General features: G+C 55.5%; 2 protein-coding genes across 5 annotated transcripts; one reads left to right on the forward strand and one right to left on the reverse strand.

Annotated features, from left to right (window-relative positions):
• Nucleotides 1-38: 38 nt before the first annotated feature.
• PLD3 (phospholipase D family member 3) lies at nt 39-20101 on the forward strand. Of its 4 annotated transcripts, none has more exons than XM_027079559.1 (13): nt 39-147; nt 10090-10276; nt 10866-10956; nt 11064-11138; nt 11227-11369; nt 11837-12020; nt 13896-14016; nt 14098-14225; nt 15259-15459; nt 16703-16842; nt 17443-17608; nt 18061-18160; nt 18253-19081. In XM_027079559.1, the coding sequence occupies exons 3-13, from the start codon at nt 10930-10932 to the stop codon at nt 18438-18440; spliced, it is 1473 nt and encodes a 490-aa protein (XP_026935360.1). In that variant the 5' UTR covers nt 39-147; nt 10090-10276; nt 10866-10929; the 3' UTR covers nt 18441-19081. The 4 variants fall into 4 exon arrangements, with proteins under 4 accessions (XP_026935360.1, XP_026935362.1, XP_026935361.1 ...); XM_027079560.1 differs by lacking the exon at nt 39-147 and adding an exon at nt 6560-6680 and having other exon boundaries at nt 10090-10298; nt 18253-20101; XM_027079558.1 differs by lacking the exon at nt 39-147 and adding an exon at nt 6560-6680.
• HIPK4 (homeodomain interacting protein kinase 4) lies at nt 19684-26672 on the reverse strand. Its single transcript, XM_027079562.1, has 4 exons — nt 25928-26672; nt 22205-22561; nt 20477-21307; nt 19684-19939 (listed from the first exon to the last, which is right to left on the reverse strand). Exons 1-4 carry the CDS (start codon nt 26390-26392, stop codon nt 19760-19762), a joined length of 1833 nt encoding a protein of 610 aa, XP_026935363.1. The 5' UTR covers nt 26393-26672; the 3' UTR covers nt 19684-19759.
• Nucleotides 26673-27066: the final 394 nt, after the last annotated feature.

Raw genomic sequence — 27066 nt, forward strand, 5'->3', positions numbered from 1 at the left:
CGGCCAATGAGAAAGGCAATTGCCTGGCCCCCGCCGGCCCGCAGTCTAGCCGGAGTGCGCCTGCGCGCAGCGGGGGCGGTCGGGCGGGGCTCCAGCCTAGAAGGTGCGTGAGGGGCTGAGTCCAGGAGTGGGAGACGTGGAGTGCAGGTAATATGCGATCTGGGGGCGCGGCGTCTCGGCTGCCCTCCTCGTGTCGTCCTTCGAATATAATGCATCTCTCCTCTTATATCGTCCTCTGTCCCTTTATGTCCCCATTCCTCCCCTTATGTTGCATCCCGCTTACATCGTTACCACTCCCCTTATGTCGCCATCACCCTCCTTAGGTCGCCGTCAACCCCCTTAACAAGATTTCGTTCCTTTAAGTCCCCATGGCCACCAAATGTCGCAGTTACCCCCTTTAAGTCGTGTCGCCTTCTCATATCGCCTGCACCCCTCTTTTGTTGCTATTACTCCTTTACGAAGTCCTTCTCATAAATCGTCATCATACTCCCTTGTCACCTTGGCACGCCTCCTGTCACCATCTCTGTAAGTTACGCTCACGCTTCCGTTATATCTTCCTCATCCTTTATGTCTCCATCCCTCCCCGTCCTCTGACAGTCACTGTCCGTGCCTAATGCTTCTAGTTTTCCCCATAAGGACCTACCCTGCCCTACAGTTGTTATTCTTCCCTTCATGTCTCCGGTATTTCCCCGTGTCCCCTCTCACATACCGGGTACTAGAGCCCGTTATCCTGGCCGCACCACTAAGCATCTGGGTAACCTTGACCACCTAATCACACGTTTGCAGTCTCAGCTTCCTCATCTGTGAAACGCACACAAGGACACCTACGTCAGGGATGATTGTGAGGATCCTGCGTGTTTATTCTTGTGACATGCCCAGCTTGATGTGGCCATTTGAGCTAATATTATTAATCATCTCACCCTCACCTTCATCCAGTCACCTTCATCCCCTCCTCATTGTCGCTCTCCCCCTCCCCCCAGCTGCCCTCATCATTACCGTGGTGTCGTCACCATTCCCTGTATCCTGATACTCTCTGCCACACCAGCCAACCCCTGCTGTCCCACATCATGATCACTATGCTGTCCTCACCTCTGCCACATCACCACACCTGAGGGGGTGACCCATCAGCCATCACGAACCTTGCTCATGTAAATACTTAATCCCTATCTCCTTACCTTGTTGGAGTGACTGATTTCCCACCCCCAAATTGAGAGCACTTAGCCAATGGCAGGAGTTGAGGAGCGCTTGGTGGGAGGAAGACTCTAGAAAGCTTAGACCCAACCCTTCCTTGACTTATAGAATTGGGGGTGCAGAGAGATGAGGCAGGTCTCACCACACCTTTGTCAAACCTCAGCAACCCTGAATCCCCAGATGGAAAGGTAAGTATCTTAGTCACTCAGCCTGCCTTAGCATGGCCATGTAGGACAGCCATTACAGTGTGTGCCTGGGGACTGGAACACCCTGGTTCCAATCTTGGTTCTAGCATTTAGTACTTAAATAATACTAAATGACCTTGGGCAGCTGGCTTAAGGTCCCTGTGCCTCAGTTGCTACATCCTGCAACATGGGAATGAAAATGCAAGTTAATTCATTCAATAAATATTTATTAAGCATGTTCTACATGCTCAGCATTGTGCTAGGCATTGGGGACACATCAGTGAATAAAACAGAGATCCTTGGCCTCATGGAGTTTACATTCTATCAGGGGTAAGACACAGTACACAAACAGGGAAGTAGATTATATGATGTGTTAGGAGGGAGTTGGGGGATGCAAAGATTATAGTTTTAAGTAGGGTGGTCTGGAGACATTTGAACAAAGACTTGAAGAGAGGAGAGAGTGACATGGCTATCTGGGGGAAGAGCGGCATTCTAGGCAGAGAGAACAGCAAATGCAAAGGTCCTGAGGTAGGAGCATGCATGGAATATTTGAGGAATAGCAAGGAGACCAGTGAGGGAGGAGAGGGATGGGGAATGAAGTCAGCAGGGTGATGGGGGCAGATCATCTGGGGTCTCATGGGCCATGGAGAAGACTTTGGCTTTACTCTGAGTGAGGTGGGAGCCATGGGAGGATTTGGAGGAGAGGAGGGATGTGATCTGATGTGACATGTCGTGACCTGAAGAAGCAGCAGCAGCTGGAGAACTTCTACCAAGGATGGATGGGCAAGAGCAGCCTGGTTGGAAGGACAGCCAGACTCCTCTTCTTAAAGCTGCACTCACATATCCTTTGTATTTGGAGAAAGCTTCAAATGTCCCTCTCAAAGATTTGGGGTGGGATGGGGTGGGGAGGGATGTTGGTAGGGGTTTTGAGAGGCTACTGGGGAGGGACGGAGGGCATCACAGATCTACAGATGTTACACAGCAGGAGAGGCAGCTGTCTACACTCAGGACCCTGCGGCAGCTTGGGCTCAAATTCTGGCTCCACCGTTTCCTGGCTGTGTCCCTTTGTGCCAGTGACTTAACCTTTCTAGGTCTTTTGTTCCCTTATCTGTTAAGCGGAGCAAAAAAACCCACTGCTGTTAGAATTGAATATATAAAGTGTTTTGAGCAGTGCCTGGTTCAGTAAACATAAGGAGACCCCGCTCTCCCACATCCTACCCTTTCACAGGCTCAGACCTCCCTGAGGGTGGCAAGGAAAAGACATTCTGCCTTATTCTGTGTTTTGGGGAATTGGTTTGACAGTGTAATGTCCTGGCACAGAACTGAGCTCTGGGTTCAAATTCTCGGCCAACAGACCAATGCCGTGTGACCTGGGCAGTGATTTCCCTGAGCCCTACCTCCTCATCTGAAAAACAGGGATAATAATGCTTCTTTGCCCCAGATGTGTTGTATTGTTCTTTTTGACCTGAGACATCAACCATTTTCATTGTTTTATTTTTCTCCAAGTCACCAACTATATGTTTCGCTCATTTAATCTACTGTCTTACTCCCTCAAAAGAATTTCTTCCTTCCTAGGGACTTTTTTTTGTTTGTTTTTTTTTTTTGTGCTATATCTCCAATTTCTAGATAAGGCTTGTCAGCAGTAGTCGTTGAATAAATACTCATTGAATGAATAGATGGATGAACTGGCCACTGAGCATCTGCCATGTACTGTCCCTGTGCTGGGTGATACTGAGGACACAGCAGTGACTGAGCCAGCCTGGCCCTGCCCTCACGGGTTTTGCAGTCCAGTGGGAGAAACAGATCCATCATCAGGTAGTGACAGCCCAGAGTGGTCAGGGCCAGGTTGGGGAAAACACAGGCAGAGGGGTCTGGGCTGGGATAGAGAAGCCCAGGGGACTGTCAGATCCCAAAAAGGATGCCTGGACCAGACAGGGGGTCCGGGAGGGCTTCCTGGAGGAGGTGGTACACGAGCTGATGGGAATAAGCAACATGAAGAGGAGAAAAAGGTATGCTAGGCAGGAGGAGAAGCTGTGGGCAGGTTTGGTGGTAAAAGTGTGGTTTCAGTTCGAGGAACTGAAAAATATTAGATATGACTAGGCCATTAGGGATGGTAAGAGAATAAGCCCAAGAGGTTATTTAGGGGAGATCATTGAGCGGTTTGGGAGCCACAGTGAGGAGCTGAGACTATCCTGCAGATACCGGGGGGGTGGGGGGGCCACAGAAAGGTTTTGAGCAGAGGGTGGACAAGTCAGATTCAGATGGAGGGGGAATTGGAAGGGTTGAGTGGAGGCTGGGAGCCACAGGATGTGGCTGGAGTGGCAACCCAAGTGGGAGAGGCCAGTTCGGGGCCATGGAGGGGAGAGAAAAGGGTTGGGTGGGAGGCACACTTGGGAGGCCAAGTGGATAAGTTGTGGGCGGTCCAGGACAAGGCCCAGGACTCTGGGGGAGTCAGGGCTTTCTGGAGAAGGTAGCACACAGGCTGAGACCTGAAGGATGGGTAGAACAGCTCTCCTTGAAAGGGGGACCTGGGGGAGGAGCAGGTTTGGGAGAGATCCTAAGGACAGTTGGAGACATGGTGGGTGTATGGGGCTTAGGGACACCTGGGTGGAGGTGTCTAGGAGGCCATGGGACTTCTGGAGCTGAAATTCAGGGAGGAGGTGGGAATCGGAGACAGCTTTGGAGTCAGAAAGGGGGACTGAAGCTGTAATGGTGGGGAAGGTCCACAGGGGCTGTCCATGTAGGGCCCAAGAGGACATCGTAAGATGGTTGCACTTGGTCCTGGAGGCAAAGGGGAGCCACAGAGGGGGTTTGAGTAGGGGTGGGACAGCTTAGATTTTTGAGTTCCAGTTCAGAAGTGTTCGCCATTCATGCTGGAGTGTTGGGGGACAGGGGGTTGTGTGTGTATTTTTTTACTTATTTAATTGTTTTTCAGACTGAGCATCTTCTCTCCCTAGAAGGGGCACCTTCTAGGGGGTCCTTTGAAATAAAAGGTCTACTGCTAAAAACAAAACAAAAAAGTTTACAAAACCAGTGCTCTGTTCTGTTTTCTGTAGACTTGACCACAGACAATTGTGCAGTCAGTCCGAAGGGGTCTGCACAATCGAATGAAAATCGGCTCCTTTAAACCCAAGAACAGTTCTGTTTTGAACCGTATGGAAGGTCCATAGGTTAGTGAATGTTTCCTGAGGTATGGCCTGCCCAGGGCTTCACGTGGGCTTCAGCAGCTAACTGGCCCCACACCCTTCTTTGCACTTTCATACGTCTTGAATCAACCTTGAATTTTACCCTCAGGCTGAGGTGTCATTATCTGCACCTACCCTATTGCTCTGGGCTTAGAACACAAGCTACTTACACATTGTGTATACACCGAGTGTCACTAGATCTAGAGAGACATCTAAGAAAGTCTTTTCTCAAGGGTTTCCATTCTACTGCTTCTTTTCTTCTGTTTTCAATAAACATTTATTGAGTGGTTACAACGTGCTAGGCACAGGGTGGGTAGAGGAATAAATCAGACATAGACTTAGCTTTTTAAGGGACACATATAGGTTTATCTATGATAAAAGTGTGTCCAGGGTACTAGGGGACACAGCTAACCAGCCAGCTTGTATCTGTGCTACCTGGCCTGCTATGGATGGTTTCACTGACTGCCCAGCAAACGTGAGGTTGGTATATTAGTCTACCCATTGTTCTGAGAATGCAAGGAACGCAAGTGAGGTTCAGAGAAGGGAGCCTCTTCTCCCAGTAACACACACAGCTGAGATCTGAACCCAGGGGGTTGGGACTGCAAGACGCACCCCCTTAAACCATTCAGAGATCCCCCAGCCACCACTCCCCAGATGGGTATAAAGTGATCCCCCTTTTTTTTTTTTTTTTTTTGCGGTACGCGGGCCTCTCACTGTTGTGGCCTCTCCCGTTGCGGAGCACAGGCTCCGGACGCGCAGGCTCAGCGGCCATGGCTCACGGGCCCAGCCACTCCGCGGCACGTGGGATCTTCCCGGACCGGGGCACGAACCCGTGTCCCCTGCATCGGCAGGCGGACTCTCAACCACTGCGCCACCAGGGAAGCCCAAGTGATCCCCTTTTTATGAATGAGGCCAGCAGGGCTCAGAGAAGTAAAGCCCCACGCCTGATGTCACTGAGTAAGAAAGTGACGGGTGGGATCTGAACCCTGGCCCCTCCAACCCAAAACACTGCTATGGAAGAGGGATCAAGTCTCCCACCCCAACCCTCACGGGTGTTCAGGGAGCTGTGAGGCAACACGTGTCTCAAAAGCCGGGTGGGCTTTGCTTCCTCCTTTTCTGTGCGCTGTGGTTCGCAACCCAAGTCAGGCAGGACACAAGCCAAGGGAACAGGGAGATATTCTGTGGGCTGGTGAAACTGCACAACTCAGTCCCGCAGCCAAAACCCAGAGTGGGATTTGAACCCACGTTCTTTTAACTGAAACCACACACCCGGTCTCAGGACCTAATGAAGCTTAGGTTCTTTATGTCTCAGCGCAGAAAGAATTCAGTGAGAGACAAAGTGATAGGTAAAAAGTGGGTTTATTTAGAGAGATACACGTTCCATAGACAGAATGTGGTTCATCTCAAAAGGCAAGAACGGCCCTGGGATGAACACACTCCATAGACTGTGGGCCATCTCCGAAGGCGAGAGGTCCGGAAATATGGGGTAGTTTTTATGGGCTGGGTAATTTCATTGGCTAATGAGTGGGGGGATTATTCCAACTGTCTTGGGGAAGGGGAGGAGATTTCCAGGAATTGGGCCCCGCCCACTTTTTGGTCTTTTAGGTCACCTTGGAACTGTCGTGGCACCTATGGTTGTGTCATTTAGCATATGCAAATGCATTGGTCCCCAGCCTTTTTGGCACCAGGGACCGGTTTCGTGGAAGACAATTTTTCCACGAGCGGGGTGGGTGGGGGGTGGTTCAGGCAGAGGGATGGGCAGCGGCAGATGAAGCTTCGCTCGCTCGCCCACCGATCACCTCCTGCTGTGCGACCTGCTTCCTAACAGGCCGTGGACTGCTAGCGGTCCGTGGCGCGGGTATTGGGGGCCCCTGTGCTAATATATATAATGAGGCTCAAAGTCTACTGGAAGTCAAATCTTCCGCCACCTCGGACCTAGTTGGTTCTAACCAGTTTATGCTGTATCCTCAACGTCTGTGTCATTCTTTTAAAGATTGTGCCCTGCCCCCTTCCCTCCCGTTTCACTGGGAGGGGGCACACCTGCTGGTGGAGGTGCCCCCTACACCAGCGAGGAAGCAGGGCATGAGGACCAGCCTGGACATTGCACTGGAGCCCCGGGGTGAGTTCTAGGTTCCTGGGAACCCTGGAATTGAGGTGAGCTGAGAAGGCCAGCACTTGCCGGCCTGGCTCTGTCGGCCCAGCTGTCCATATCCTGCTTCAGTTTCACCCTGCCCTGCTCCCCCTAGGGATCTGGGGATTGAGGGTGCTGGATACCTGTCCAGCTGAGGCCACAGTCCTCTTTTGGAGACGGGGATGTTGGGGAAGGGCCCCCACAGCTAGGACCTTGAGCCTCAATTTAATTTCCATGGAAGGCCTATGTGCATTTTTTAAAATAGTGAGTAAAGGCCCACAGTAAAAAGCAGGCATCTTGCCTGGCCGAGGGTGGGGAGGACGGAGGCGGAGGGAATCATGCCTTTTTTCTTTTCTTTTTGGCTGTTAGGACCCTTGAGACAATCATATTTCTTGAGAACCTCTTGCATGCCCATTCTCTGCACTTGATATATATGAATTCCTTGAGTTCGAAGGAGCCACTCAGATTTTAAACATCTCCAATTTTACATGTTCAAAAGACACACATTATTTATTTATTTTTGATATTTTTTTAAAAATTTATTCCTGGTCTTTTCCCCAAACTTGGTCCTCCTCAGTGTTCCCCCAAATCACACGCCCACCCCAGTCAGTTCCCCACACGGCCAGAGGGAGCCTGTAAACAGCCTGTATTCGTTTCCTGGGGCTGCTGTAACACGTGAGCACAAACTGCGTGGCTTAAAACAACAGAAGTTTATTCTCTCACAGTTCTGGAGACCAAAAGTCCAAAATCAAGGTGTCAGCAGGGCCGTGCTCTCTGCAGAGCCTCTAGGGGAGATTCTGTTCCCTGCCTCCGCCAGATGCCGGTGGCTCCTGGTGCACCTGGGTTTGCAGCCCATCACTCCAGTCGCTGCCTCCCTGGTCATGTCTCGTTTCTGTCTCTTTTAGAGATACTTGCCCTTGGGTTTAGGACCCACCCAGATAATCCAGAATGATCTCATCTTTAAATCATTGACTTAATTACATCTACAAAGACCCTTTTTCCAAATAAGGTCACATTCACAAGTTCCAGGAGTGATGACCACATCTGACATATCTTTTTTGAGGCCCCCATTCAACCCACCACAACCCCCAAAGGAGATCATGTTCCCTCCTCTGCTCAGAACCTACCCGTGGCCCCGTCCTTCTTGCCACAGTCCAGGTAGCCCAGCATGATCTGGTCCTGTCACCTCAGACTTACCTCCTCTCCCTCTTCCCACAGGCCATTCCACTACAGACACACTGGCCTCCTCGCTCTTCCCTATCCACACCAGGCACACTCCTGCCTCACGGCCTTTGCACTGGCTGTTCCCTCTGCTCAGAACACTCTTCCCCAAGATGTCCAGTAGCTCCATTCCTCCTCTGCTTGAAGTTTTTTTCCCTCAGGCATCCCCTTCTCTGCGAGGCCTTCCTTGACCTCTTTATTTAAAATTGCAAGCAATCCCAACCCCGGCCCCACCCCTGTCCCTCTTCCCTGGGTCTCCATAGCACTTATTACCTTCTAACATATAATTTAATTTAATACTGTTTTTTGTCTGTCCTTCCTCATGTCAGTTTTGTTCACAGTGATATCCCCAGTGCCTAAAACAATACCTGGTGCACAGGTACTCAATAAATGTGTGCAAAATTAATGAACAGCCTTGTAAAAAGTAGGTGCTATTCTTGCTGTGCCCATTTTGCAGATGGGGAAACTAGGGCACAGGTGCACTGTCACTTCTCTGAAGTTAGTCACGTACACGCTGAGGCTCATATTAAGATCAGGCACCTGGCTCTGGGAGCCACAGTGTTAACTGCCTCGCCAATCTAACCCAGTCTACACCACCTCTTCAGGACTAGTTTTCTTTTTAAATATTGATACCTTAGGTGTATTGCTTTGATAAAAGTATAACAAGTCAAAATTAAACCCATCATTACAGACCTATCATCACGGCACAATTTGAAAGCCAAAAGCTCGCTAACAAACTGAATGAAATGCATCTATTTTCTTCCTATTTTTGATTTATTACCGGCCATCCCAGTTCCCCTGGCTCACCTTGCAGGGTCCCTCACAGCTCCGCGCCCTACCTCTGCCCAGTTTTGTTTTTGTTTATCAGCTTCCCTAATTTCACATCACCTGCTGTTCCAACCCCATATTCTTAAATAAAACATTTCTCACCAAGGCCCTTCACAAATAGATAAATAAAAGGCAAACTTGTTTCGCACCCCATGCCTCCCCCTCCCCCCACCCTCCAACCCTGCGGCCAGCCACATCCAAGACTTATCTTCTGCTTCTCTTGGTGACCTCTGGAGTTCCAAATAACCTTGATCTGTTGCCATTTCTTGCTGGATCCATTTGACCCATCCCGGTTTGGCTCGCTCCCTGCAATGATAGGAGGGGATCTAGCTGTGTTCTTCCGCCCTTGCCAATCTGGGATCGGACGTTGGGGGGAAAGGGGTTTCCAAATTATCCTTTCAGATCTAGGCAGGATACTGCGGTGAGGAGAGAACCTGGCTCCCTTTTGGAATTTCCTTCCTTTTTTCTTCTTTTTTTTAAAACACATTAATGCATGCGCATGAATTTTTTAAAACGTGACAAAACCTGGGACGCGGCAACACCTGTGTAGGCTTTAGAATTATTTTTTAACCTGCACAGAGATGTTTTCTCTTCTTTTCTGTAAGTCGCTCATATTTCACAATTTTAAAAAAGAAAATAGGCGGACGATAAAAAGCAATCCTGACCCACCCCCAAATCCCGCTGTCAAGGCAACCACTTCCAACGCTGTTGCTCCCCTCAGTAATAATCCTTCTCTGCATCTGTTGACTTCCTGCCTGGATGTGGGGAAGGGGGTCCTGCCCCTCTTTCATTGAGAAAGGTGGGCGGGGAGGGGGACCTCCAATTTATTTCTCCATCTGTGGCCTTAAATCCTGCTTCGGAGATATGAGATGGTATGTGGGAAACCTTGCTTACCCCTCCAGCCAGAGCCTGGATTTAAGAGACAAAATTTTTAAAATCCTTCTCAAAATATCAGTTGACTTTTTTTTTTTTTAACGAAACACTGACTGCAGTCCACAGTCCAAGGGAAAACCCACCATCCCCTTCCCCCCCACCGCTCTTCCCCTCCCTTAGCGTGGGCTGTGTCTTCTAAGCTGATTTCATCGCTACGTTCCTAAATCATGTTATTCAGCCTTGATCATTCCATTTCATTTTATAATTTTTAAAGTCATTAATCTTATTTATGTATTTATTTTTGACCAGGTAATACATGCCCATGGTACAAAAATTCACAAGGTTTGCAGACGAGAAAAGATGTGGGGGTCTTTTTTCTCTTTACCTGTGGCCTCCCTACCCAACATGGGGGCTCTAGGGTGGACCGTAGCAAAGCCAATCGCTCAGCCATGTACTCTCCCTCCACCCCCGTCAGGTTGGCTGTACTGGGCGGCCGGGCCCCCCTTCTCCCTGCGGTGAGCCCGGACCGGCGCGCTCACTGCGCAGACTCCCCGCTGCAGTGGGCGGAGCCCCCTCGATCCCCGCCCCCGCCCGCCCGCCCCTGCTCAGCCTGTCGGGGCAGAAGCTGGGGCCCCGTGGAGGTAGCAGCAGCCGCCTGCCGAGTAAGGCCGAGGCCCCTCTGGGGTAGGGGAGGGGAGGATGGTTTCAGGGATGGGCTGGGGTCTGACGGGGAGGCCGCGATGGTCCTGGGCTCCCGGCCTGAGCTGTCTAGTTGTTACCTGAGGGTGAGGGCAAAGGAGCCACCTGGAAAATGACTTGTGGGTAATCCCAGGGCTGGGAGAAGCCAGGCACAAAGATTTAGGGCTCCGCTGACCCAATCCGGAGCTGTCATTTTGGGAATGTATAGGTTAGAGCTCAGAGAAGGGAAAGCGCTAATGGGGAGCAGTGTGGGTGCTGATGAGGGGCAGGGTGGGCGCTTGGGGGGGCAGGGTGGGCACTAAAGGGGGGCAGGGAGGGTACCGCAGAGGAATAGGAGGAAAGCAGAGGAGTTGGACTTAGAGGAATTTCGAAATCCCAACTGACCAGCAGTCAGCTTCCTCCTTTAGGGGTGGCAGGCACAGTGCCAGTGGCCCCCGTGATCACAGACAAGGCGACCCAGGGAGTCCCGTGAGCCCGAGGCTGATCCGCTTTCTGTGATGTCCCCCAAAAGCCTAGAACACCCCACACAGTGCCAGCTTTTGTTCCCTGCAGTTTGGAGACCCTGACACACCCACTTTCCCACTGGAATCTGTATAACCCCTGGCTGCCCAGCAAGATGAAGCCTAAACTGATGTACCAGGAGGTAGGTGGATGGGGGACCCAGTGGGGAGGGGCTGGACCCAGCAGAGGGTGGGGGCCCCACTGAGCTGCCCTGTCACCCCCACACACACCATCATCCCTGTCCCCCAGCTGAAGGTGCCTGCCGAGGAGCCCTCCAACGAACTACCCATGAACGAGATCGAGGCGTGGAAAGCTGCAGAAAAGGTAGGAGCCCACCGCCACCCTCACTCTGTCTCAGCCATAGCCTGGGCTGCCCTCCTTGGGCTGGCTGATCACCTCCTCCTCCCCACAGAAGGCCCGTTGGGTCCTGCTGGTCCTCATCCTGGCAGTCGTGGGCTTCGGTGCCCTGATGACTCAGCTGTTTCTATGGGAATACGGCGACTTGCATCTCTTTGGGCCCAACCAGCGCCCAGCCCCCTGCTATGACCCTTGCGAGTAAGTGGAGGGGGGCGTGGGCGCCTCAGATGGTGGGGGGAGGGGCCCTGCCAGGCCAGGGACACTTCAACACGCACTAAGCAGGGCCTGCACCCAGTGGTCGAGACAGAATAAGGTGATCGCCGACTCCCAAGTGGACCGTCACGGTTCTTCCCTCCATGCCCACCTCCTTCCCCCACACTGTTGCCATGGCAGCCACAGCATCATCTTCTATCTGTCTGTGAACAGACACACATGGCATCTTCCATCCATATCTGTGGACAGACACACACACACACACACACACACACACACAGACATGCACATGCACAACCTTCCTTCCACGCCTCTAGACAGACAAATGCAGACACACAGAGAATCATGAGTACCGACACAAATACACATAGTCTTCCGTCCTCCGTGGGCAGAGAAGTGAGCACTCACATTCCAGCCCCCTATGGCTGATTCTGCCTCCCCCCACCCCCCAGAGCAGTGCTGGTGGAGAGCATTCCCGAGGGCCTGGACTTCCCCAATGCCTCCACGGTCAACCCCTCCACCAGCCAGGCCTGGCTGGGCCTGCTCGCCGGTGCCCACAGCAGCCTGGACATTGCCTCCTTCTACTGGACCCTCACCAACAACGACACCCACACTCAGGAGCCCTCTGCTCAGCAGGTACCTGGCAACCTGGGCCCTAGCTGGCAGCGGGTGGGGGGGTGGGGGGGGCGGTTGGAGGGAGGCACTGGGGAGGTGGATGAAAGGGGTTTCCCTATAGCCCGGGAGACAGGTGGACATGTCTCACACAGCGGGTTGGACACAGGTGTGTGGAAGCAACTGTCTTCACGTGGCCCTCTGGACTGGGGGCGTTTTGTCACAGTCATCTGGAGGCCTCTGAATGTCAGGGTATGGGTTTGGTTACGAGGGATTAGGCTGGCAGATATCACTCACCCACAAGCTGCCCCGACCCTGTCACACAAAGAAATGGAAACATGGAGTGAGTACCAGCCCAGCCTCAAGCCAGGCTGCCACTTCCCAGCTGTGTGACCTTGGGCAGGTCACTTCACCTCTCGGTCTTCAGTTTCCTCATCTGTAGAATGGGGGAATATCTAGCACTCCCCTCTTGTGAGGATGAAACGGGCTAATCCCTGCCAGTTATAGCACAACGACCGACAGAGTCAGCCCTTTATAAGCATTTGCTCTGATAGCCTTGTTAGGGTCTGCAGACAAACTTAAAAAACGTAAAACTTCAAGATTTGAAAAGGAACAGCCTAGGTGGATAAGCCCTTCATCGAAAGACATGGTGAATTTGTCCCTTTTTTTCCCCTTTCCTTGCTGCCACTCTTTGTCAGAGGTAGGCTTAAAATGTATTAAAATCATGAGGTTTATTAAGCACTGCCTGAAAAAATATACGACAGTTAAAAATGATATGAGCTGGAAATTCCCTGGCGGTCCAGTGGTTAGGACTCTGCAGTTTCACTGCCAAGGGCGCGGGTTCAGTCCCTGGTTGGATAACTAAGATCCCACAAGCCAAAAAAAAAAAAAAGTCATGAGCTCCCACGCCCTGCTGGTTCCTACTGGAATGGTTCAAAGCACAAAGCAGAGACATAGGAGGCAGACCATCTGAGTTCAAATCCTGCTTCCCCATTGATTTCTCCAATGCTCAGTTTCCCCATCTGCACCTTGGGATATACTCAGATTTGCCTCATCAGTGAGAGTGGTGAGAAGTCAGTGAGTTCACATGTAAAGGGGCTTAGAGGGGCCCTGGCTCACAGTAGAAGCCAGGGAATCAATGGCTGTTGCTATTAATGTTATTGGCATCATCAGGCCTCGCCCAAACCTTCCCAGACCCCAAGCCTGCACTGTGCCCCCAACATCCTGCAAGGTGCCCAGAGGTCCCTTCTGTGACGGGCATTGATACTTCCAAGTCAAGATCTTGGGAAGGTCCCGTGAAGGGCAGGAGTGGCAGGGAGGCCCTAGCAGGGCTCAGAGCGCCAATTATTAAAACAGATAAAGGGACTTCCCAGGTGGTCCAATGGTTAAGACTCTGCACTTCCACTGCGGGGGGCACGGGTTCAATCCCTGGTCGGGGAACTAGGACCCCGCATGCCACGCAGTGTGGCCAAAAAAATCAATGAAATACAACAGACACAGGTTTTTTTCTTTTTACTTTTTTTTTTTTTTTTTTGCGGTACGCGGGCCTCTCACCGTTGTGGCCTCTCCCGTTGTGGAGCACAGGCTCCGGACGCGCAGGCTCAGCAGCCATGGCTCACGGGCCCAGCCGCTCCGCGCCATGTGGGATCTTCCCACACCGGGGCACGAACCCGCGTCCCCTGCATCGGCAGGCGGACTCTCAACCACTGCGCCACCAGGGAAGCCCCCAGACACAGGTTTTAACATCTTAACCTGTGGAAAGCCTTCCCTGAGTGTACCGGCTAATGAAAAGCCTGATCAGATCTAGAAGCTTAATCTCAAAACAGCTCCTTGGGGGGTCCTGCGTGGGGTTGGAGAGTTGGCTCATCCAGCCCCTCAGAGGCTCTCCCCTCCTCCCAGGGCGAGGAGGTCCTCCGGCAGCTACAGACCCTGGCACCCCGAGGTGTGAAGGTCCGCATTGCCGTGAGCAAGCCAAGTGGGCCCCAGCCCCAGGCAGATCTGCAGGCCCTGCTGCAAAGCGGTGAGCTAGGGGGCAGCTGGGGGTGGGCTGGGCCTGGGGCTGCCCAAGCCAGCACCCTGACCACCACCCCTGTCTGTCCAGGTGCCCAGGTCCGCACAGTGGACATGCAGAAGCTGACCCATGGCGTCCTGCACACCAAGTTCTGGGTGGTAGACCAGACCCACTTCTACCTCGGCAGTGCCAACATGGACTGGCGTTCCCTGACCCAGGTCTGCCTGCACCCTGCCCACCGCCCTTCTAGGCCGCTCCCTGCCCCACAGGGCGCCCGGCCTCCAGCTGCGCCCCGCCTCAACCCCAGAGTCCTCTCTTCCAGTCTCTGCAATGGCTTCCTTCCCACCTCCTACCTAACATCCCCAAATCCAGCCCTCCACCACACTCGCTCTGCTCAGGGAAGCCCCTCTGATCCCCGATGGCATCTACAGGACATTCCAGGCCCTGTCCACCCATTTGACCTTCATGATTCACTCTCTGCATGCCTGCTCTAAGCCCAGCCCTGTTCTGATGCTGGGAACATGGTGGACCTCTTGGAACCCCCGGTCCAGGGTGGAGACGGGCCTGTCACCAGTGTCAGCCCAAAAGGGTCAAGTCTGAGTTGGTGGCGAGGCGGGAGCACAAGTGGAGGGGTCAGGACCAGGACGGGCGACCCAACCTGGGGTACCAGGGAAAGTCTCCCAAAAGAGGTGAAAACTAATCTGATAACTGGAGGAGCCCCGCGGGGAGATGCTGAACACACAGCTCTCCCTGAGACATCCCCTGTGCCTGTCCTCCCAGTCCAATGGGGAGGCAGGTTTGTCACCAGAGAGGGTGATGAAGGAGGCCCAAGGGACCCTGAGAGCCTCAAGGAATGCCTGACACAGTCTGGGCAGTCAAGGCAGGATTCCCGGAGGAGGAAACTGTCAGCTGAGACCTAAGACTGAGTAGGAGCTCAGTGGAGGGTAGAAGCAACAGTGTACACAAAGGTTCAGGAAACCTGGAGCTTTGGAATAACTGATTTTCACCAAAACTTAAGATTTTAATCTTGAGTCAAGATCATGTCCATCCCAGGACTTTAGCTGGGGGAAGGGGGGTGGGGGCACAGTTAAGGGGCAGAAAGAAAGGAGACAGGGGCAGAGAGAGGGGGAGATAGAAGGGCAAGGGGCAGGAAGGGGGACTTGGTGGGGGGCAGGGGGAAGGGCTGCAGGTGTCCATGTCATCTGTGGGCACCAGGCCATCATCCCCGGGCTCAGCATTGCCCTCCCACAGGTCAAGGAGCTGGGCGTGGTCATGTACAACTGCAGTTGCCTAGCTCGAGACCTGACCAAGATCTTCGAGGCCTACTGGTATCTGGGCCAGGCGGGCAGCTCCATCCCGTCAACCTGGCCCCGGCCTTATGACACCCGCTACAATCAAGAGACACCAATGGAAATCTGCCTCAACGGAACCCCTGCTCTGGCCTACCTGGCAGTGAGTCCGAGGGAAGAGGGGCCTGTCACACCCCGGCCACATCCCTTCTCTCGGCCCCCATCAAGCCCTGCCTAGTGACTTGGTAGGGATGGGGGTTCCTGACCACTGGCTGTCACTTCTGCTCACTCGGGGCCTGGGCTGTGTCCCAACCTCCCTAGGCCTTGGTTTCACATAGAAAATAAGTATTGCAATATTTACCACCTCTTAGGGCTAGTGAGAGGCACGGCTGGGTCCATGCAGGCCGAGCCCTGGGTGACCTGTCCAGTATAGCTGCATGCCGCATTTTTAATCAATTAAAATGAACTACAGTTAAAAACTCAGTTCCTCAGTCACACTAGCCACATTTCAAGTGCTCAGCAGCTACACATAGCAAGCAGTTGGCATACGGGACAGTGCAGATAGAGAACGTTTCCATCAATGTGGAAAGTTCTATGGGACAGCACCCACTATTGCCCTTGGCACTCTGGACAAGGCACCGCTGCTTTTAGCTGTTGATATTTTCACTAGTTGGGGTGGCCAACCTGGGTCCCCCCCAGCAAGTCACCTGGCCAGGCCCAGTGTCATCCTGGAGGGCCCACACTAAGGCATGGATGGAGGGACACGATTCATTGGGGTCCTTTGCTCCAGTGACCTCCCACGGGACATTAATGGTTCCCCCGTTACCACTACCCCTTTCAGAGCTCGAGTTTGCTCACCTGTTGTGAGGATGGAGAGAGCTGGGTGAAGGGCCTGGTGTGGCTGGGCACATGAGTGCCATCAGGCTGGACTGTAAGTCAGGGACAAAAGTGATTAGAGCAGAGGTCCTCAAACTTGAGCATGCATTAGAATCACCAGAAGGGCTTGTGGAAAGCCAGATTCCTGGGCTCCACCCCAGCACCTTGGTTCTGTGTGCCATGGCAGTGAGGCCCAAGAACTTGCATTTCTAACAAGTTTCCAGGTGATGCTGTTGCTGCCTGACCAGGGACCTCATGTCGAGAACCACTGGGTTAGAGCATAAGTTCTGGAACCAGACAGCCTAGGTTCAAACCCTGGCTCCATTTATCAGCTGTGTGACCTTAGGCAAATCACTTACCCTCTCTGAGCCTCCGTTTGCTCACCTGCAAAAAAAGATGGTGGTAATTATCCCTCTCCTTCATGGAGGCTGAGCATTAGTGAGACCCGCAGGACCTGGCTCGTGACAAGCTGTCTGTAGCAGGGGTCCACTGTGAAGGACATGTGTCTTGACTGTCCCCTCGTCCCCCAGAGTGCACCCCCACCACTGTGTCCAAGTGGCCGCACCCCAGACTTGAAAGCCCTGCTCAACGCGGTGGACAATGCCCGGAGTTTCATCTACATCGCGATCATGAACTACCTGCCCACCATGGAGTTCTCCCACCCGCACAGGTACCGCTGGGCGCGTGGACAGGGGTTGGGGTAGGGAGCCACCGTGAGTGGAAGAGGAGACAGGATACAGAGCGATGGGGCCCAGAAAGCAGTCACGGGGCCAAGACCAGGGGACAGAGGGAGGGGATGCCATGGGGAGAGACAGAGGTGACAGGGAGAGTGGGTCTGGATGGTCAAGACAAGGAGAAGGGGACAGAGAAGAGGATGAGAATATTCGGGGGGTGGTGTGGAGACGGGGGACTGGAGGCTTAAGGCAGAGGATGCAGGATGTGGGATTTCTGCAGGTAGGAGGCAGGGAGTGTGGGCTGGATATGGGATGACGGGCTTGGGAGGTAGGACTAAGGGTATTCAGGTTTGGGGCGGCAGGGTTGGGCTTTGAGATCTGGGATAGGAAGTGGCGATGACTGGACTCTGGGGGCTCAGAGCAGGTAGTCTGGGGGCAGCAGACAAGACAATGAGAAGATTGGTGGGGGGAGCAGGGCTTGGAGCTAGAGATGGGGTGGGGACTTGGGGCTTCTCAGAAGCTGCAGCGGGCCCCAGGCCTGGCTCCCTAAAGCTGAAGTGAGGCCTCCCTCCGCATCCTGCACCCCCCTCCCCAAGGTTCTGGCCTGCCATTGACGACGGGCTGCGGCGGGCTGCCTATGAGCGGGGCGTCAAGGTGCGCCTGCTGGTCAGCTGCTGGGGGCACTCTGAGCCATCCATGCGGGCCTTCCTGCTCTCCCTGGCTGCCCTGCGTGACAACCACACCCACTTTGACATCCAGGTGGTAAGCACCTACCCCAGACCTACCCATCAGCCCCTATGCGGGGCAGTACCGGGGACACAGCAATCGTGGAGCTCACCTGTCACCTGACAGGGACGACCCACAGTGGGCTGTGCCCTGATTGGCCAGAATCAAGGGCACGGGCAGAGGGGTTAGGGCTGGGATGGGGAAGCCCAGCAGAAGCTCCTGCCGCAGCCTGAGGGGTCATGGAAGACTTTCTGGAAAAGGGGACATCTGAGGTAAGACCTAAGGGATAAATAGTCATTCTAGAGGGAACAGGCGGCATATGAGGCGACAGGGTCCTCCCTTTCAGCCGGTGTTTACCGAGTACCCACGCTGGCCCCCAGGCCCGCGAGGGAAGCCGCTGAGTCCCCAGTCCCGCAGACCTGGTGCCACTCCCCACCCCAGACCCTGGGGCTTCTCTAACCCAACCCTGCATCTCCCCTCCCTCTCAGAAACTCTTTGTGGTCCCTGCGGACGAGGCCCAGGCCCGAGTCCCTTACACCCGCGTCAACCACAACAAGTACATGGTGACTGAACGTGCCACCTACATCGGTGAGCGTCCTGGGCGCCGCTGGGGTGGGAGGACGGAAGGGGGTCCAGGCAGCACCACGGGCCCTGACTCTCTGGACCCCCGCTCCCCGTAGGAACCTCCAACTGGTCTGGCAGCTACTTCACCGAGACAGCGGGCACCTCGCTGCTGGTGACGCAGAACGGGCGGGGTGGCCTGCGGAGCCAGCTGGAGGCCGTTTTCCTGAGGGACTGGGACTCCCCTTACAGCCATGACCTTGACACCTCAGCCGACAGCGTGGGCAACGCCTGTCGCCTGCTCTGAGGCCCGGTCCAGCGGACAGGCCAGGCCTGCGAGGCCCCCGCGGGCGCGGGTGTTCCGGGTCTCAATCCCTGTCCCCGTGCCCCCGCTTCTGTCTGCCCCGTCGTGGCTCCCACAGGCTCCCCCCCTGCTCTCCCGCTTCTACCTCCGCCCCCGCCAGCCTGATGCTGTGGCCGCAGAGGACCCAGCCAAGCTGGGGGAGGGATCAGCCCCCGAAGAAGTAGGGGTGCATGCTGGGCCTGGCCCCCTGGCCCACCCCACTTTCCAGGGCAAAGAGGGCCTGAGGTCATAATAAGAAGTAAATAACTTGTGTGTACAGCCTGTGCCTGACCGAGTGGTGTGAGGTGGGGTGCCGGGTAGGGGACAGCTGGCATGGGCCTCTGGTGGGGACACCTTCACGCATGCTGAGCCCTCAGCATGTGACCAGTGTGGTTTGGTGTGTACTGGACGCTCAGCACGTGGCTGGTGTGTGCTGAGCCCTCAGTGGGTGACCAGCGTGGGCTGGCGTGTGCTGAGCATGCGCGTGTGACCTCGAGGGCTGGCATGAACCGAGCCTCACGTAGCCAGCATGGCACAGCGTGTGCTGCACGCTCGGCACGTCCCCAGCCAGATGCGCGCGTGCTGAGCCACCGCCATAGCCCGAGGGTGGACTCGCACGTCTGGACACGAGAGCATGTGCCAAGCGTGAATTTACATACACCTGCTGAGTGAACTTACACGTCGCATGTCCCAAGCATGGATGAGTGCATGCCAAGCCTGTCACGTGTGGCAAAGACAGCTCAACAGACGCTGAGAACCTGGCATCGGGCAAGCTCAGACTGGCACCTGCTGAGCACCGAGAATGTTCTGAGGGTGGATTCTTACGTGCCAGGCACTGAGCATATTTAAGGGATGGGTCAGTGTGCCAGGCACAGTCTCCAGCCTGAGCCAATGGCTGACTGGGTGCAGCATTAGAGAGCAGGGCCTGGGTGCCCCCCTGAACCCCACCCCCGTGCCAGTCCAGGCCTCAGGCAGGGAGGACAGGCATGAGGCAGTACTGCTGAACAGTGCTTTATTGAAATAAACAGAGGCAGCAGGGCCAGTGGGGTGCAGCCCCCTTCCTGCGTCCCTCTGGCTGAGGGGGCCACGGGCCAGACCCCAAAACCCTCCTGTGTTCGGGGTGTGTGTGCAGGCATGCACCGTGAGCGGGGCGGGGGGAATGGGGTATTTCTGGATAATTATCTTTCTGTAAGAATAATCTGTCGGTTCAGGGGATAGCTCTGAGGAGGGGATGCCAGCCCCTCTAGCGCATCACCCGGTGATGGGCAGGGGTGGAATCGCCATCAGTGGTGCCCGCCGACATGCTGCACAAAGCTGGTGGCCCGGGGTGGACCATGCGGGTGGGTGTGGCGTGGTGGGAGCCCCTGCGCCCGTGGCCCCCCGACGCCCTCCAGGGTCCAGTCTGGCTGGCCCAGCCATTCCCCAGGACAGCTGCTGAGGTCGAAGAACTCATGGCCTGGCCTCTGTTGGGGAGAAGAGATGGGCATCAGCCAGGAAGTGCACCCCACCCCACCCCGGAACAACCACGCTGCCCCTCATGGACTCCTGATCCCAGCTGCATCCTTGTCAATTCCCGAGGACGATTTTGTACATCCTGAACCCCCATCCCATTTTGGAGGCTTAAATGCTGTGTGTTGAGACCTTAATGTGTCCTGAAGGTGTGTTTGCTGAGGCTCTGTCACATCTTCCTGGGGTGGGGGGGCTGAGCTGTCCCGTGGCCTATATCACTTCCCATATGTGGATTACTGTGTTCTGAGTTCTTACACAGCCTTAATACGGGTTAGTGTTTGCTGAGCTTCATCGCATCCTACGGGTATATTAGTGTTTGCTGAGCCTTGTCACATCCTGAGGGTGGGCTAGTAGTGTGTGTTGGATCCTGGGCCAGCTGCGGGCCATGCAAATGTACGGGAGGCAAAGTTGGTTCACCATGCCCCGATCCTAGAGCTCTGGGGAGGCCCTGATCCCAGAACCACCTGCCTCCTAGCTGCCCCCTGGGTCACCTCAGCATCCACGGTCATGTCCTTGATGTCCGGCCCATCCCTGTCCCACTGTGGGATGGCAGGCAGCTCCGCAGAGGCCCCTCGCCGCTCTCCTTCCGCGCAGCCGCCGCCCCTGCACGGGGCGTCTTCCTCGGGCGAGGCCTGGCTCAGCCGGATGAGGTTGCTGAAGTTGGACTTGGAGCCTGTGGGTGGCTTGTGGGCCTTGCGGTGGCCTGCCAGGCGGCTGCCGTAGAAGGCCAGGATGGGCTCGGGGCCGGAGTCGGGCACCCAGCGGCCGGCAGCGGCGGCCTTGAGCGGGGCCAGCACGTCGGGGACGACGTCGGTGCGGGTCTCGCCCCACAGCCCACTCCCCGCCTCCTGCAGACTCAAGTCGTCCAGCTGATCGATGGCCTTTTGCACGCCCGGTGCCTTCTCCTCCCGGAACAAAGGCCCGCTGCCCAGACCCACGGTCTCCTCCTCCTCGGCCAGACCGTAGTAGGGGGGCCTGTCTTCCGCGGCATCCACGGCAGACATAGGCGTCTTGCCCTCCACCTGCAGGGAGAGGCGGCAGCTGTGCAGCGAGAGCTGGTAGTAGCGGGTGGTCTCATGGGCGCTGCGCAGCTGCTGCATGGACACGAAGGGGTGGCGCAGGGCGGCACTGGGGCTGATGCGCTCGTGCGACTCCCACGTCAGCATGCGCTTGATCAGCTCCACCATGCTCTTGAGGTCGGCGTGCTCCGCCAGCGCCTCGCGGTCGGGGAAGGTCAGCCGACGGACTGCCCTGCCGCCGTTCACCACCTCTATCTGGTCCAGTGACTTGAGCATGTACTTGCGGCGCTCCAGTGGGCGCACCTGGTGGGACGCAGGGTGGGGCAGGGGTTGACATCGAGTCCAGGACTTGGGCCCCAGGTACTTCTGCGGTGGAGCCCACATGTGACCCCCCCAGCGTCCAGTGGGCCCTCCAGCCTGGCCCAGAGCTCTGTCGTGGCTATGAAGTCCACCCACAGGAACCTGGACTTCCAGTTCTGCCCATGATCTGACTTGGAGCTCCCTTGCATCTGGGGGGGCACACCTGCTCACTAACACCAGAACCCCTCTAGTCTAATCCAGACCCCTCCTACTGCTGCAGGAAGGACAGCTGACTGTGATCTCTGGTCGTCCTCTTGTCTACCCCAGGGGTCTCACTGACCCAAGTTTCACACCTTGCCCCCGCCCTCCAGTCCTCCCTCGAGCCATGGGTCCAGCCCCTACCAGCAGCTAGCAGAAGGGCTGCCCTAAACCTCTACTGCTCCTCGGAATCAAATCCAGATCCCTCTTGCTGCCACAGCTGATCCCCACATCTGATCCTGGCCCTCAGGCCTCCGAGGAGTCAAGCCCAGACAATTCTTGCCAAATTCTTTAACCACGACCAGCTCGGGAGTTATCAGAGGATCTGCCATATGCTTTCGGTCCCACCTTTGGTCTCGCTCAGACCCCTCTCTCGCTGTGACAGCTCCCACGGCTGGTCCACACTTCCAGTCCTTTCTGCTGTCTCAGCCAGATTCTTGCCACACAAGTCTGATGACCGCAGTCACAGAGGTGGCAGACAGGCTGCCCTGACTTCCTGGGGTCTCCCTCGGATCCCTCTGGCTGTGACAACCCCCCCAGCTGGCCCTCAAGTTTCCAGTCCTCTCTGAGATCTAACCGAGATTTTTTTCTTGATGCTGCAAGCTGCCTCGCCGACGGCCCTCACCCCACCTGCCCCCCTACCTTGGTCTCAGCCAGGTAGTCGGCCGAGGACTTCAGCTGCCAGGGGTTGGCGGCGTCGGGGTGAGGGTTGCGCTTGAAGAAGTGGTGGGCCTTACAGGCGGCGTGCAGCACGTGGGGCTTGGGCAGGCCCTGGGTCTCACAGATGTAGCGCACCTGGTCGTACTCGTTGTTGCCTGGGTAGAGGGGCCAGCCCAGGTGCAGCTCAGCCATGACGCAGCCCAGGGACCACACGTCCACCTTCTCACAGAAGGGCAGCCCCAGCAGAATCTCGGGGGCCCGGTAGAAGCGAGACTGGATATACGGCCCCTTGACGTAGCGCACCTCGCTGAATATGCTGGCCGAGCCGAAGTCGATCACCTGAGCGGAGGGAGGGAGGGAGGCAAGTGGGCCGGGACAGCCGCTCGATCTGAGCCTCCCAGGCATCTCTTGCCGGTGTCTTTCTGCATCTGCCATCTGACTGTCGCTACATCTGTGAATCTTGATCTCTTGTTTACGTCCCTGTCTGTCTCCTCCAGCCTTTGTCTCTGGTTTGCGTACTTGTCTCTCTGTCTCTGTTTGTCTCCACTAGAACTTATGTCCATGAGGGTTAAGATCTGTCTCTTTCTCTCTCACCCCATGCCTTGTCCATCAGCAAATCTTGCCAGCTGGGTAGAGGGGCCAGCCCAGGTGCAGCTCAGCCACGATGCAGCCCAGGGACCACACGTCCACCTTCTCAAAGAAGGACAGCCCCAGCAGAACACCTTCTGTTCTGCCCACTCTGCATCCCAGCCGCAGCCCCACCCTAGTCCTGTCCTCCCCCTGGCTAGACTAATGTAGGCCTCCTTGCGGGTCTCCCTGTTCCTCCCTCTCCCTCCAGTCTGCTTCTCACATGCAGCCCGAGGGACCCTGTGACCACCTAAGTCAGATCACATCCCTCTCCTGCTCAGAATCTTCCTGTGGCTTTACCACATCCTGTGATAAAAGCCAAAGTCTTCACCCTGGCCCACAAGTCTCCAACAATCTGCCCGGTCCCCTCTCTGCCCGCACCTCCTCCCACCTTCCCCCTCACTCACCCAGCTGCAACCACACCAGCCTCTCGCTCTTCCTTGAACAAGCCGGACACATTCCCAGTTCAGGGCCTTGGCACCGGCTGTTCCCTCTGCCTGGAATGCTCTTCCTCCGGATGTCCACATGGCTCCCCTCTCTCACCTCAAGTCTTTACTCAAATGTCACCTTCTCAGGGAGGCCGCCGCTGACCACACTATTAAAAACAGCACACCCCTCCCTTCCTATCCACCTCCCTAGCCCTCTGCTTTTCTCCATAGCTCTTAACACCATTTCACGTACTATGTATTTTTACTTTTGTATGGAGTTCATTGTCTCTCTACCCAACTAGGATATCAGTCCCACAAGGGCAGGGATTTTGTGTGTTCACTGCTGCATCCCTAGATCCCTAGAACAGTGCCTGGCACACAGTAGGGGCTCAGTAAAGAGTGAATGAATGAATGAATGGGCTTTTTGTTCCTGTCATTCTCTTTCTTTCTGACTCTTGTTGGTATCTCTCTCTTTTCTTTCTTTGCCTCTTCGTCACTTGTCTGTGTCCCTCAACTCTCAGTGTCTCTCTCTGTCCCCATCTCTGGGTCGTCCAACTAGAAGGACACCTCCCTGACACCCAGGTCCTCTTCTGTCTTCACCATCAAACATTGTTAACACCCCACACGGGCCCCTGGTTCATACAGGTGCTTGATGAACACCCGTTGAACTAACATCGTGAACGACTGAAAGCCCTTGTCTCTCCCGATGCCTCTGGGGCGATCTGCCATTTTTCACTCTGAATCTCTGTGACTCTTAGTCCCTCCCTCAGTTTCCCTCCCTGAGTTTCTCTGCTTTTCATTCAGCTATCCCTCACCTTCTATTTGCAGAAGGCAGTATGACGAAATGGTTATTAACCTGGACTCTGAACACAGATGGCTGGGGCCTGAATCCCAGAGAGCTTGACTGACCCTGATCATTCAGTCAACGTTCATGGGATTCATTCATTCACTCCACAGATGCGGTAGGGGTGCCAACACTGGCCAGGTGTTGTAGCTCTGTCCTGTCTGTCTCCTGCTATGTTTGTGGAAAACCTTCCTTCCTTGGGTCTCTAACCCTCCATCTGTTGGGACAGAATGATCTGCCTTTTCCTGTCTCTGTATCTCCCTGTGTCTCTGTCATTCATTGAGCACTGACTCCAGGAAGGCGCTGTGCTGGGAGATGCCGGGGACACGGTGGTGACCAAAATGCCCCTGGCTCCGCCCTCACGGTGCTCCTAGTTCAGAACCATCACCAGACAGAAACAAACCCATAAGCAGACAGAGGGGTCAGAGCCGGGATGGGGGAATCCAGGGACCCGAGACAGCGCAGAGGAGATGCCTGTGTGCCCAGCACAGGGTCAGGCCCAGAGCAGGCGTTCGGAAAATGTTTGCTGATGAACAAACTCATGAAGAAGGATGCCGCTGCCATCCTTCCAGTCGCTCAGGCCAACAGGCTTTCATCCTCCCTCAGGCCCTCTCTTCCTCTCTCACACTTCACATAAGATTTACCAGCAAGTCCTGTTTTAAAATCTACCCTGAGGGAATCCTCTGGCGGTCCAGTGGTTAGGACTCAGCACCTTCACTGCCGGGGCCAAGGTTCAATCCCTGGTCAGGGAACTAAGATCCCGCAAGCCTCGCCTTGTGGCCAAAAAAAAAAGAAAAAAAAAAAGATCTACCCCAAACCCACCCCCATCCCCGACCCGGACTGGGGTGGTCACCCCGCACTGTCTTTCCCCCGACTGCAGCCAGAGGGAGCCTGTGAACACCTGTGTCCAATCACAGCCCTCCTCTGCCCAGGATCCTCCTGTGGCTCCATCGTACACAGAATAAAACCCAAGTCCCCTCTGTGGCCCACAAGGCCCTGTACGACCAGGCCCCATCACCTTCCTGATCTTATTTCCTCCCTCTTCCCCTCAGTCACTCCATTTCAGCCACACTGGCTTCCTCAGTGCTCCTCAAATACATATACTTGGTCCACTCCTACCTCAGGGCCTTTGCACTGATTCTTTCTCCCAGATGTCGACACAGCTCCCTCCCTCCTTCAAGACTTCCCTCAAATGTGACCTTCTCAGGGAGGCCTCCCTGACCACAGAGTCTAAAGTTTTACTCATCACCACCCCACCTCCTCCTCCTCCCTACTTTATCTTGTCTCCTTCTCACTCATATACCTTTTTTTTTTTTTTTTTTTTTTTTGCGGTACACGGGCCTCTCACTGTCGTGGCCTCTCCCATTGCGGAGCACAGGCTCCGGACGCGCAGGCTCAGCGGCCATGGATCACGGGCCTAGATGCTCCGCGGCATGTGGGATCTTCCCGGACCGGGACACGAACCCATGTCCCCTGCATCGGCAGGCGGACTGTCAACCACTGCGCCAGGGAAGCCCTACCATATTTTACTCGTTTACCTTGGCGACTCTATCTCCCCCACTAGAATGTCAGCCCCACAGGGACAGGACTGGGCCAGAGGAGCTGAGCTAAGAATTGAACAAGGACGGGGGGACCTCAGGGCTGAGCGGGAGAGGATGTCAGAATTGGGGTGGGGAGACGGGGATTTCAGAGCCAGGAGGTGGGGAGAGCCATCATGGCCAGGGAGGGAGAGACCTCAGGGTTGGGAGGTGGGACAAGGGGAACCTCAGCCTCAGGAGAGTGTCCAGGGCTGATGGCCATGCTCACCTTGACCCTGAAGGGGCAGCGAGTCTGGTCCACCAGCATGATGTTCTCAGGCTTGAGGTCGGCGTGGATGATGGCTAGCTCCTTGAGCCGGGCCAGGGCTCTGAGCACCTGCAGGGTGACCGTGCGGATGTGGCGGGCAGGGAGGGGCTCAAAGTTGTTCTCCTTCTGGAATTCGAAAAGGTTTTGCTCCAGCAGTTCAAAGACCAGGTAGAACTTGAGGGCGTCGTGGAAGAACTCGAGGAAGCGGATGACGTGGGCCTCCTCCGGGTCCAGGCCCCTCATGCAACGCAGCAGCTTCAGCTCGTTCTTGATGATACGGTTGCGGTAAGCATCGTTCTTCAGGATCTTGATGGCCACCATCTCGCCCGTGCTTCGCCGCCAGCCCTTGGCCACCTCCCCGAAGGTGCCCTTGCCCAGCACCTCGATGATGTCATAGCAGTCAGTCTCCGACTGGATGGTGGCCATGGTTCCTCTGCCACCAGACACTGCCCTGCCGCCACCTCCGCCCCACGGGCTCTGCTTCCGAGGCCTCCCGCCCTGACGCTGGCCCCGAGGCCTCCCCAGTGGGGGAAAGAGAACCGCACTCGTGCCTTGCCCTGCGAGGTTCACCCCCACCTCCCTGACAACCCCCAGACACCTGGGCTGCAGAGCAAGTCTGCCAGGGGGTGCACTCCTACCCCGAAGACCTCCTGGCTTGGGATGAGGGGCCCCAAGCCCCCCTGAATGGGTTCCAGCGTTGCTAAGTGGCTCTGGTTCTGTTGTTGGAGACCTGAGCCCCTGGCTGGAATGGGGGGTGAGGTGGCAGGTAATGCCCCCTCCCCCCGTCCAGTGGCGGAACCCTAGAGGGGCTGGACAGGAGAAGGGTCGACGGAGAGGCGAGTCTGATCGTGGGCCTCGGGCATAGAGGAATGGGACATTCCTAAACAGAGGTGAGGAACGGCAGGCTTCCCGAGCTAGGGGATTTGTGTGTGCGGCTGTGTTCAGAAAACAGCTGCCCCCCTGCCTGTGGCTGCCCTGGGGAGGCGTGGCTACAGGGGGGCCATGTTGCAAAGGGTCTTGAATGCCAGGCTAAGGAGTCTGGACTTTGTCCTGAGGGCACTGGGGAGCCACGGAAGGACTTTGAACAAGGAAGGGCAGGT

This window comes from Aethalodelphis obliquidens, unplaced genomic scaffold (assembly GCF_003676395.1).
Source record: "Aethalodelphis obliquidens isolate GAN/ISIS:26980383/991018 unplaced genomic scaffold, ASM367639v1 scaffold43, whole genome shotgun sequence".
Classification (NCBI taxonomy): Eukaryota; Metazoa; Chordata; class Mammalia; order Artiodactyla; family Delphinidae; genus Aethalodelphis; species Aethalodelphis obliquidens.

What these genes read in the sequence shown, in the direction of transcription:
- PLD3 (XM_027079559.1), top strand. Translation starts at nt 10,930, where the DNA reads ATGAAGCCTAAACTGATGTACCAGGAG. An exon ending in CTAAACTGATGTACCAGGAG is followed by an intron (nt 10,957 to 11,063) that starts GTAGGTGGATGG and finishes CCTGTCCCCCAG; the next exon opens with CTGAAGGTGCCTGCCGAGGA. An exon ending in CGTGGAAAGCTGCAGAAAAG is followed by an intron (nt 11,139 to 11,226) that starts GTAGGAGCCCAC and finishes TCCTCCCCACAG; the next exon opens with AAGGCCCGTTGGGTCCTGCT.
- HIPK4 (XM_027079562.1), bottom strand. Translation starts at nt 26,392, where the DNA reads ATGGCCACCATCCAGTCGGAGACTGACTGCTATGACATCATCGAGGTG. An exon ending in GCTGCCCCTTCAGGGTCAAG is followed by an intron (nt 22,562 to 25,927) that starts GTGAGCATGGCC and finishes CCCTCCGCTCAG; the next exon opens with GTGATCGACTTCGGCTCGGC. An exon ending in ACATGACCGTGGATGCTGAG is followed by an intron (nt 19,940 to 20,476) that starts GTGACCCAGGGG and finishes TCTCCCCAACAG; the next exon opens with AGGCCAGGCCATGAGTTCTT.